This window comes from Emys orbicularis, chromosome 3 (assembly GCF_028017835.1).
Source record: "Emys orbicularis isolate rEmyOrb1 chromosome 3, rEmyOrb1.hap1, whole genome shotgun sequence".
NCBI classification, from domain to species: domain Eukaryota; kingdom Metazoa; phylum Chordata; order Testudines; family Emydidae; genus Emys; species Emys orbicularis.
Window position 1 is genome coordinate 33,214,785 of NC_088685.1, and position 11,844 is coordinate 33,226,628.

The 11,844-nt window shown below is 48.3% G+C and overlaps 1 protein-coding gene across 1 annotated transcript in view; it reads left to right on the forward strand.

Moving 5' to 3' along the window:
• Nucleotides 1-8,674, forward strand: part of CYS1 (cystin 1) — a 41,521-nt gene extending 32,847 nt beyond the window's left edge. The window contains exon 3 of the mRNA XM_065400560.1: nt 8,569-8,674. Within this exon, the coding sequence (XP_065256632.1) occupies nt 8,569-8,674 (106 nt within the window). The remainder of the gene's footprint in view (nt 1-8,568) is intronic.
• Nucleotides 8,675-11,844: the final 3,170 nt, after the last annotated feature.

Here is an 11,844-nt window from a genome sequence, read left to right on the forward strand (position 1 = left end):
TAGAGCGGCTACATGAGAGACCTTCTAGTGGCGCAGCCTGCAGCGGTAGAGCTGGGCCGCTGTAAGGTCTCATGTAGATATAGCCTCAGACATCAGGAATAATTAGGAAAAAAAAGTTATGGAAACACTTATGGAAACAATGTTTTGTAGGTTTCGAAATGGAGTCTTGGAAATTTTGCCAAGGGCTGTTTCTTATCCATCATTCAACATTCCTATAAAACTAGCAGAGGGCTGGTCACATGATGAGCTATAATCAATAAATCAGATGCCAGTTGTGGGTTCAAGTCATATTTCTACATTTCCCTTTCCTATTATGAAGTATTTGGGCCCTGCACACTGCTTTTGAGTGTTACTCCCATCTCCTATTTACTATATGAAAAAAAAAAATCAAATCATTTCCTCTCTGTTAAAAGAAGGAAATTGAATGAAGGAATCAAGAGAAGATTCATTTGCTAAATACCTGTTGGTGCCAGTAGAACTTGCGGTTGAAGAAACTGTGCAAAGTAAATTAACTGCCTCTCAGGTAGGAAATTCACATGACATCTGCCACGCCAGTTGGCCTGTTTGAAAAAATAAAGCCATTGTTGACATCTGCAGTACCTGACATTTACACATCCAGATCAGGGCTTTTTTTTTTTTTTTTTTTTTTTTTCAAATGGACAACTAGACAGTGTGACAGACCCAGAGCAGTGGGGTACAGGAGTCTGGGAGAGGGCAAATATACTGGTCACTGGATGAGTAGTTTTCTGTTCCCTGAGTGACCAGAGCAGGGGCTGCACTAGAGTAATCAGGAACCTGCTAGAACCAGTTAAGGCAGGCAGGTTAATTAGGACACCTGGAGCCAATTAAGAAGAAGCTGCTAGAATCAATTAAGGCCGGCTAATCAGGGCACCTGGGTTTTAAAAGGAGCTCACTTCAGTTTGTGGTGTGAGTGTGAGGAGCTGGGAGCAAGAGGCGCAAGGAGCTGAGAGCGAGAGGGTGTGCTGCTGGAGGACTGAGGAGCACAAGCGTCATCAGACACCAGGAGGAAGGTCCTGTGGTGAGAATAAGGAAGGTGTTTGGAGGAGGCCATGGGGAAGTAGCCCAGGGAGTTGTAGCTGTCATGCAGCTGTTACAGGAGGCACTATAGACAGCTGCAGTCCACAGGGCCCTGGATGGAACCTGGAGTAGAGGGCGGGCCTGGGTTCCCCCAAAACCTCCCAATTGACCTGGACTGTGGGTTCTTCCAGAGGGGAAAGTCTCTGGGCTGTTCCCCAACCCACATGGTGAATCTCTGAGGCAAGAAAATCCGCCAGTAAGCGCAGGACCCACCAAGATAGAGGAGGAACTTTGTCACACTGGCATTAGAAGTGGGATCTTGGGGTGCACAGCGCGGCGGAAGGAGGGTGACTTAAAAAAAAAAGAGGGTTTATTTTTTTTTCACCACGATGGATGACGTAGTGCGGGCACTGATACAAGCTACGGCGGCCCAGCAGGAGGCTACCCGTGTCCAGGCAGCCGCCCAACAGGAGGCAGTGCGGCTGCAGCAAGAGACTAATCGCCTGCTGATGGACCAGGCTGCTCAAGACCGAGCTATGTTGCGGGAACTGGTAAACCAGATAAAGTCCCTTACAGAGCTGAATCGCGGCCATGATGGGACGCGGCTCATACGGGCCAGCCATTGGCTGCAGAAAATGACATGGGAGGATGATGTAGAGGCATACCTTCTGGCCTTTGAGAGGACAGCCCTACGGGAGGCCTGGCTTTGAGATCAGTGGTCTGGCATCCTTGCCCCATTCCTGTGTGGGGAGGCCCAGAAGGCCTACCATGATCTGCCTGAAGAGGCTGCGGCAGACTACCCCCAGCTGAAAGCAGAGATCCTGGCCAGATCTGGGGTAACGACAGCAGTGCGGGCCCAGCAGTATCACGGTTGGAGGTACCAGGAAGACAAAACCCCACGGTCCCAATTGTATGACTTCATCTATCTCGCACAAAAGTGGTTGCAAACAGAGTCCCGGAGTCCAGAAGAGATACTAGCGGTTCTGGTCATCGACCGATACATGAGGGGACTACCACCAGACCTTCGTGCCTGGGTAAGCCAGAACGAACCCTCCACCTATGACGAGGTTGTCGCCCTGGTAGAGAGGCAAAGGACAGCGAGGGAGCTGACCCGACCAGTTAAGGAAGAGGCACCCCGGGTTAAACTAGCAGCACCAAGCCCTAAAGTTCGGGTGACTGGGCCACCAGGAGGGCCCAGGTGGAAAAAGAGAGAGGCTGAAGGCCCATCAGAGGCCACAAAGAGTCGGAGCACTGAGGGAGAAGAGGATCGTGCTGTTAGACTGCCCAAACCAAGAGACCGGGGAACGCCTAGGGCTCCATACAGATGTTATGCCTGCGGGGAGTGGGGACACATAGCTGCACAGTGTCCCAATGTTGAGGCGCCTATGCAGTGTAACCTGGGGAACTGGGCAGATCCATGCTCCCTAATCCACCTTGTGGGGGGTCTCACTAACCCCACATATGTATACCAGACCAGTGAAACTAAATGGGGTAGGGACCACGGCACTGGTTGATTCGGGGAGTGCTATCATGCTTATCTCAGGGAAGCTCATGAAGCGTAGTCAGCTGCTGCAGGCTAAATGTACGGGGATAACATGTGTCCATGGGACAGTTAGTTACTACCCCACCATCCCAGTAAAAATTGAGATCCAAGGGAACACTACTGAGGTAGCAGCAGGTGTAGTCCCTAAACTCCCATACCCGGTACTCATAGAGAGGGACTTCCCAGGGTTTGGAAACTTATTCCCAGTAGGGGGATTGGAGAAAGATGGGGACCCTAAAATTGGTGAGGCATCCACAGCAGACTGTCAACCCCCAATCTTCTCTGAAATATCCCCAGATTTGTTCTCCACTCCCAGACAGGGTAGAAAGACAAAAAGGGAAAGAAGGGCAGCTAAGGCCTTGGGAACCCGAATACTGACCCAAAGCCAGAGGGTCGCTCTTGTAGGTAGGCGGACCCGCGCAGCGGAAAAGGAGGCCATGCAGGAGGGAGAAGCACCTGAGTCTGACCCCCACCCTAATGCTTCTGAACCAGTAGAGGCAACAGAGACTGGGCCCCTAGATCTTGGGCAGATTAGCCCCGGGAGAGGAAATTTTGGACGGGACCAGGCAGAAGACCCAAGGTACGACAACATTAGGAAGGAGGTGACTGAAATAGATGGGGTCCCCGTGGAAGGAAAAACCCAGGGACCAGGACCCTACTTCATAATGAAGAAGGATCTCTTATACCGGGTTGCACCAGTACAGGGGCAGAAGGTACAGCAGATCCTAGTACCTCAAAAACCAGAACGCTGTATTAAGTCTTGCTCATAGTCATCTTTTGGGGGGGCATTTGGGGGTAGAGAAGACCCTGGCATGAGTCCTACGACAGTTCTGGCCCGGAGTACATGAAGAAGTGCGGAGGTACTGTGCCTCCTGCCCGGAGTGTCAGCTGCACAGTCCCCGTCCCCACTTGAGGGCACCTTTAGTACCCCCTCCCATCATAGAGGTCCCCTTCGAGCGAATAGCCATGGACCTAGTGGGACCCCTGGAGAACACGGCTCGGGGTCACCAATATATACTTGTTGTTTTGGACTATGCTACTCGCTACCCAGAAGCCGTCCCCCTGCGGAACACGGCCTCTAAAACTATAGCCAAAGAGCTGGTGGGGATCTTTGCCCGAATGGGGCTACTGAAGGAGATATTAACCAACCAAGGAACCCCATTTATGTCGAAGCTAATGAAGGACCTCTGTACGCTGCTCCATATACAAACCCTGAGAACTTCAGTCTACCATCCGCAGACTGATGGGTTGGTAGAAAGGTTTAACCGAACCCTCAAGGCTATGATAAGGAAGGTGGTAAGTCGGGACGGGAAGGATTGGGACACGCTACTACCCTACCTTATGTTCGCTATCTGGGAGGTACCACAGGCCTCAACTGGGTTTTCCCCCTTCGAGTTATTATACGGGCGTCACCCCATGGCATACTAGATATCGCCAAAGAGATCTGGGAAGAGGAACCCAATGAGGGGAGAAATATAATAGAGCATGTAATGCAGATGCGAGACCGGATAGCCCGGGTTACCCCTATTGTACGGGAACATTTGGAGAAGGCACAGGAGGCCCAGCAAACCCATTACAATCGCCAGGCAAAAGTGCGACAGTTCCAACCAGGGGATCGGGTTATGGTATTGGTACCCACGGCAGAAAGCAAGCTTCTGGCCCAATGGCAGGGGCCCTATGAGGTGGTTGAACCCGTGGGGGAAGTAACCTACAAGGTGCAGCAGCCAGGACGCAGAAAACAAGAACAGATTTATCACGTTAACCTTCTGAAACCCTGGCATGCACAACGGTCCAAAAAGACCTAACCCAGGAAAACAAGCCTTCCAAACAGGTGAGAGTGTCTCCCGATTTAACACCAGACCAGAAGAATGAGGTGTCTGAGATGATCTTCCAGAACCAAGATGTGTTCTCGACAAAACCGGGTCGAACAACCGAGACATATCACCACATCGTCATGAACCCTGGGGCCAGAGTAACAATGAGGCCCTATCGGGTGCCAGTGGCAAAAAGGGAGGAAATAAAAGCAGAAGTAAAAAAAATGCTGGAGTTGGGGATCATCGAAGAATCCCACAGTCAGTGGTCCAGCCCAATCGTGCTGGTGCCCAAACCTGATGGCACCACAAGATTTTGCAACGACTTCCGGCGACTAAACGAAGTATCCCAGTTCGATGCGTACCCCATACCTCGCATAGATGAGCTAGTGGACCGTCTGGGTAATGCCCAGTACTTGACTACCCTATACCTGACAAAGGGGTACTGGCAGATTCCCCTTGCAGAAGACGCAAAGGAAAAAACTGCGTTCTCTACACCAGAGGGTCTTTTTCAATATACTGTCCTCCCTTTTGGACTACATGGGGCCCCAGCTACCTTCCAGCGCCTCATGGACAAGCTATTACGCCCACATAACAGTTATGCTGCTGCTTACTTGGACGATGTGGTCATTCATACCCCAGACTGGGAAACCCACCTGGAGAAGGTGGAGGCAGTCCTCGATACCTTCAGGCGAGCTGGCCTTACAGCAAACCCTGCCAAGTGTGCTGTAGGGTTTACAGAGGCCAAATATCTTGGCTATATTGTGGGAAAAGGTCTGGTAAAACCCCAAGTGAACAAGTTAGAGGCCATCCAAAATTGGCCCCGACCAAGTCGCAAGAAACAAGTCCAGGCGTTCCTAGGTGCGGTGGGGTATTACCGACGATTTATCCCCCACTTTGCAACAAGGGCAAGCCCCCTGACAGACCTAGTGAAAGCCCGTGGACCTGATCTGCTGAGATGGTCTGACGTAGCAGAGGAAGCATTCACAGACCTACGGACTGCCCTCTGCAGTAACCCCGTACTGATAGCCCCTGATTTCACCAAGGAGTTTATCCTGCAGACGGATGCACTGGAAGTAGGGTTGGGGGCCGTTCTATCACAGATGGTCGGGGAGGAGGAACACCCAATTCTATAACTCAGTCGGAAACTCCTTCCAAGGGAACAAAAATATGCAGTGGTGGAGAGAGAATGCCTCGCTGTAAAATGGGCCATGGAAACATTGCGCTACTACCTGCTCGGGTGCAGATTTGTCCTCGTGACCGACCATGCCCCTCTTCAACGGATGCAGCGGAACAAGGAGAAGAACACAAAGGTGACCAGATGGTTCTTATCCCTCCAACCTTTCCAGGTCCGTGTGCAACACAGAGCAGGGAGCCGTCATGGCAATGCCGATGGCTTGTCACGTGTGCGCTGTCTGGTGTCCCAAGCTGCCCAACCCCTTGGTGTTGAGCAGGGGGGAGGGATATGTGACAGACCCAGACCAGTGGGGTACAGGAGTCTGATAGAGGGCAAATATACTGGTCACTGGATGAGTAGTTTTCTGTTCCCTGAGTGACCAGAGCAGGGGCTGCACTAGAGTAATCAGGAACCTGCTAGAACCAGTTAAGGCAGGCAGGCTAATTAGGACACCTGGAGCCAATTAAGAAGAAGCTGCTAGAATCAATTAAGGCAGGCTAATCAGGGCACCTGGGTTTTAAAAAGGAGCTCACTTCAGTTTGTGGTGCGAGTGTGAGGAGCTGGGAGCAAGAGGCGCAAGGAGCTGAGAGCGAGAGGGTGTGCTGCTGGAGGACTGAGGAGCACAAGCGTCATCAGACACCAGGAGGAAGGTCCTGTGGTGAGAATAAGGAAGGTGTTTGGAGGAGGCCATGGGGAAGTAGCCCAGGGAGTTGTAGCGGTCATGCAGCTGTTACAGGAGGCACTATAGACAGCTGCAGTCCACAGGGCCCTGGGCTGGAACCTGGTGTAGAGGGCAGGCCCGGGTTCCCCCCAAACCTCCCAATTGACCTGGACTGTGGGTTCTTCCAGAGGGGAAGGTCTCTGGGCTGTTCCCCAACCCACATGGTGAATCTCTGAGGCAAGAAAATCCGCCAATAAGCGCAGGACCCACCAAGATAGAGGAGGAACTTTGTCACAACAGATAAGAATTTTTTATATTATAAGGACTGACCTACAATCAGTGCAATGCTGTGGGCAAAACTGCTCCAAAGCAATTACTGCAGGACTGTGATTGCCATCAGGTGTATGTCCCTTTCAGCGACACCAGGAATGAATTCTTGTACATAGCGAAGAACTCTGGTCTACCAATGAAAGCTATTGAAGTACGAAAACACTGAATCAGTAGAAGCTCCTGTTAGAGAAGAGTTCTCAGGGATCCTCACTTGCAGTTCCAATTCAGTTTGTTCCACACCTCTTCCTGTCCAGCATGTGAACTATCCGTATGGTTTCATCTGGCAAACATGCCCTCAGTTTTCCTCTGCAAAAGATGCTATCAGCAATGCAGGCCATTCGTCCCTGCTTTCACACCATTGACTTGGATTTACCAGTCCCACGTGTGTAAACTTATAGGCACTAGGTATCAAGTCCCATTTGCTGGGATGTAGTTGAAGCCTGGCTAGTTGGTATGAAAAACCTCTCTGCTTTCGTACCAAATACACAGGATATGAAGAAATCAGCTCTTTCCTGTTTGTTTTTTCTCCACAAACATCAAAAATAAACCCACTTCAGGGAAAGCGCTACAAAAACCCATTTCACTGAATGAAACACAGGGCCCAGCAATACCCACCTGCAGGTATTGTCAGAATTGGGAGCTCTGGAAAATTTTAGTTTAGTTTATTGAGAACAAAGTCTCTTGTGGATTAAACCATTTTACCCTTGTAGTGACATTCCTATGCAACACACCTCTGGCGGTAACGTAGGGTCACAGAAATAGTCGCTTCATACAGCATTGTACAAACATTTATGAACTAACATCCCCAGCACTGCTGTGGGCTAGGTACATATTATCCCTCATTGACAAATGAGAAAACTGAGGCACATAAGCAAATGGACTTGCCTGATGCCACAGAGGGAGATAATGTGAGAACAAGGATTAGAATACAGGATTTCTTGATTAATCCAGTATTGTTGACCCCAAGAGTTCAAAATCATGCAATTCTTTTTCAAAAGTCTTTTTATTTTACCACATGTGCACCGGCCCCCAGACAGCGTCCCACAGTACCTCCATGCCCCCAGGCCCCTAGCAAGTTCCTGTCTCTGGCCTGCAGGGAGGGGGCTCCCTGCGCTCTGGTAGGGGGCTGAGGCCACTACTCAGATAAAGAGGGCATGGGGGAAGAAGTTGTTTCTGCTGTGCTGAAACGTGCTCCTAGGCTCTGCCCCACACAGACACAAGCACCCATACTAGGGCCACAGGAATTGTGCCCCTGAATCATTGGGCTAACGCTGCATGCAATATTTGGGAAGACAGTTACTTCCGTATTCAATGATGTGTGTGCTGTTAAACACTATTAGCAAGATGGAGCTTCTTCTTTAGGGCCAAAGCTGGCCCCGTGTCCCCCTATGCTTTCTGGGGGCAAGAGGACACAGTGAGTACAAGATTGTGAGCACTCAAGAGAACACAAGCCTAGAGGCCCAGGGTCTTTCCCCTCCAACTCTCCATGGTTTCAAAAGTGTGTGTAGATCTGCAGCCTGGAGAAGCTCCAAGCTGCCTGCCCAACAGGCTGCTGTCTGCTCTGTGGAGTGGTAAAACAGGCCTACCTGGTAGAGTTAACTGTTTGTGGTAACTTTTGCAAGGTCAAAACCTCTCCACTGTTCTCCCACCCCTCCTAGCTCAGGCAGGAAAGGGCAGGAGTGAATTCTAGGATTGTCAGCGTACGTAACATGAACATTCCACTTCCGATTACACCAGCGAAAATCATTCCAGTTTCTTCTCGGTGCTTGTTTCAGAAATCACTGTTACCCAAAGCTCACTAATGAGCACCTCATGTCTTTGGTCAGAAAACTGAGGCCTGCTTACCATTATAGAATCCATGGTTCAGTAAGATGGGTGAGTTTGTTTTGACTTTTGCACACACAAATAATGCGGTTTCTCATTCCCTGTTAGAGATAAGGGGCTTACTATGTCTCACAGAGCTTGATTTTCCTTTACAGTAAAGATACTTTGTTGTCTCATCCTGCAGGTTTCCAGTCAGAAGTAACAAGAAGCCCGAGATGCAATCCCCCATATCGTACGATTACTCTGAAGAAGAGCTCATGGCGAGTATTGAACGAGAGTACTGCCGCTGAGAGCCAGTCCTGTACGATCATAGCTGACAGTGGCACATATGAGCAAGGGTTCTGCCAACAAAATAACCCCACACACAGTGAGATTGTTCTGAAGAAATGGAAAAGACAAGAATGAAATGAGAGAGAATGTTACCACTCAGGAGGCTGTTAGTATTGTAGGACTTCGAAGAACTCCTCTTTGGCAAGTGCTGAGCAAGAGCACTGATTAACGAAGGAACCCTCACTGACCAGTGAATAAAAGCAATGCGGTGGGGAAAAAATAAGATCTTATTACATTCCTCTTGTAAATTAATATTTAAAAGCCAGTTTCCAAGTAATACTTGTGTATGAAGTCTTAAATGTATTGTAAGGTTGAGATGTGCCATTCTGACAGAGTGATTTCAGTCAGAGAAGTGCAGCAAATCATTTGAATAAATACTTACTTGATAGGATATATCCAAAACGTACCTTTCCTGACACTTAGCTATGGGTCAAATTCAGACCTACGGTAAGCAGATTGCAACTCTATACACCAGGTCTGAATTTGCCCCCCCCCCCCATTTTTTTTTTTTTTTTTTTAAATATTCCACAATACAGAAAAAGGGAGGGAAGGGAATCAATCATTCCGAACTTAGGCTGCAGGATCTAACAGTTCAAATCCCAGTTCTCTGTCAAACAACAGGTGTGGGATCTGTTCTGATTGTGCATATGGCTCTGTTCCTTCTTGCTCCCCTTTTCCAAAGAGGCAGGGGATTGAAACTGTCAAGAGTCCGGTTGCCTTAAAGGGCAAGATTCTGGTCTAGTTCCTTACCTGCTGGCTTACAGAAATGGAAGCTACAGGGAAATCACAAGGACAGAATGACATGCACATACTGGTCCGTTGCCACATGTATGCGCCTGTTGGGTCACCCACTTTGAGATGGGCTTTAACATGATTGAAGAGCAGTAGTTCACAAATCAGCACTCCCGCATTGGAGTTAGATATAAAATACCACTTCTGGCTTACACAAGAATTTTCATTAGTGCTTAATTTAAAATTCACCACATTCATCACTAAGGATGGAAAAGTAAAACAAAAAATCCTATAAACCCGAAGACTTAGAGGTTTTCAGCATGATTGACGGTGAAGCCTTGTACTTTTAAATTAAGGTTTCTGTCTTTTTTGGGGGGGGGGGCGGCGGGGGGGAGCCTGATATCCTTGGAGTAGCTGCTTATTATCAGAATTAGAAAAAAATAACTTTTCTGTCCTCTGATGGAACATAACATGTCAGATGAAATCTCAAGGGCAAACGGATGAGGCACATGCTAATGGGAACTGTGGGATACACCTTAAGATTTCAAGGTTTGACTTTTCCTTTGTACTTTGGTGTATATTTCACAAATATCTATGTTCCACGTAATTCTCAATAAAAGGCAAAAGTATCAGTTTGAGAGAGACAGGGTGATCAATCCTCTGTCCCTCCAACTGTTATTTTTTCATGGAGATATCCAGTAGGATTTTTAATGAGTTATCACTGCATATGATTTTTTCTTCCTAATGAGGCATCTAGTTTTAGTTTTTCCTCCAGATTACATAATGAGGAACCTGTGGCTATCTCCAGGTTGTCATGTTCTCCTAGCCAATGTGGCAGAGCACAGATGTCTACATACTGGTTTATAGTCCTCCCCTGCTCAGTGCTTCTTCAGCACACTGATAGCCTTTTAATGAATCTTCCAAGAATATGAAGATAGTAGAGGCAAAGTGCATCTATAAGGGGATGTGCACAATTCTAGAAGGATGGAGAGGATCATGCAGATAGCACAAAACCCCCTACTGACCAGTTTGGATAAGAAACAGTGTTCCAAAAGACGTCCTGCTCATGTACTCAGATGGTGGGTATCATTGTGGTGTGAACCTTACATAGAGAAGGACAGAAAGGTTCCTGTTGGAGGTCTGGTGTGGTACCCAATCAGACGGAAGTTATACTTAGGGCATGTTTACATGGGGATGTTAGTGCTAATATGCTAAATAAGCTAAAATGTGACTTTAAAGTGCACTAGGTACTCAATTAGCTACTCCACACTAGCTCGCCATGTGGGGACACTGACTGCGCACTAAGAGAGCCCTCAGGCAGTTTAGCCAAAGTGCATTATGCTCCCGAGCACAAAGGCACTCAGTGCACAATATGAGTGCCTACACAGGGAGTTAATGAGTAGCTAGTGCGGGCTCCCCTCCACCCCCCACATGTCCGTACACCCTTAATAAGAGGGAAGGGGGGGATGAAAAAAAGAAAGGTAGCCTTTCAGAAAGCCATGTAAGTTTAAAGCCTAGGGCTCCCAGCACACTGGTTCTTGAATAGCTTGGTATATCCAGAAATATCCTGCTGTCAGTCAAAAGATATATGTGCAGTGGTTGGGGGAGGTAGTGTAACATTAGGAGTAGAACCACACACAAAAATAGAAAATATGGTAATAACTAGTGCTTGAGTAGAAACGACATATTCAATAATACTACCATGTCTGAAAATTACACAAAAGTAATTACATGAATTTATATGGCCAAGGTCAGTATTCTATTACATTGGCCAGAATTAAACAAAATTAATCTCCAATAACCTGCCATGATAGCAAGCAAAATTATATCAGAGTGAGAAGAATACATAGTGCATTTTTTGTAGAGAACAGAAAAAACATCTGAAAATTTCTAAATCTAGTAGCTGTACATACCCATGATGCTGCATGCATGGTGTGTCCCCTTTTTGTTCAGACACTAGCCAACTTTTAGATTTCTACGCTATCCAGGTTTCTTCCTTTAGATTGGGACTGTTCTTGGACACACAGGGCCAGATTCTAAGGGTGCCCAGTATGTGATAGGCACAGATGGGGGGAGGAAGGCACAGAGGAACTGGTTGTGGCTTTCTGGTTCTGGGGCCTGGCCTACTTTAGGATGATCACCAAGCTGCTTTAAACTATGGCAGCTGGCAGTGGCCTCCAGGGTTCATTTTACCAGCCATGAATAGCTGGATGAAAGTCCCCCTCTGGCCATACCCCAGTGTAACACTGGAGAGGCTGGAGAAGGGTGGCACCCCTGTCAGTTGGGCACCGCTCAGCTGGAATCCCAGGCTGGAGAAATCTACCAACTTTCCAGACCCTTTGAGCTGCCAGACCCTCCTGTTATACTGTGTAGGCAGGGAGATCACAGCCTCCTTCAG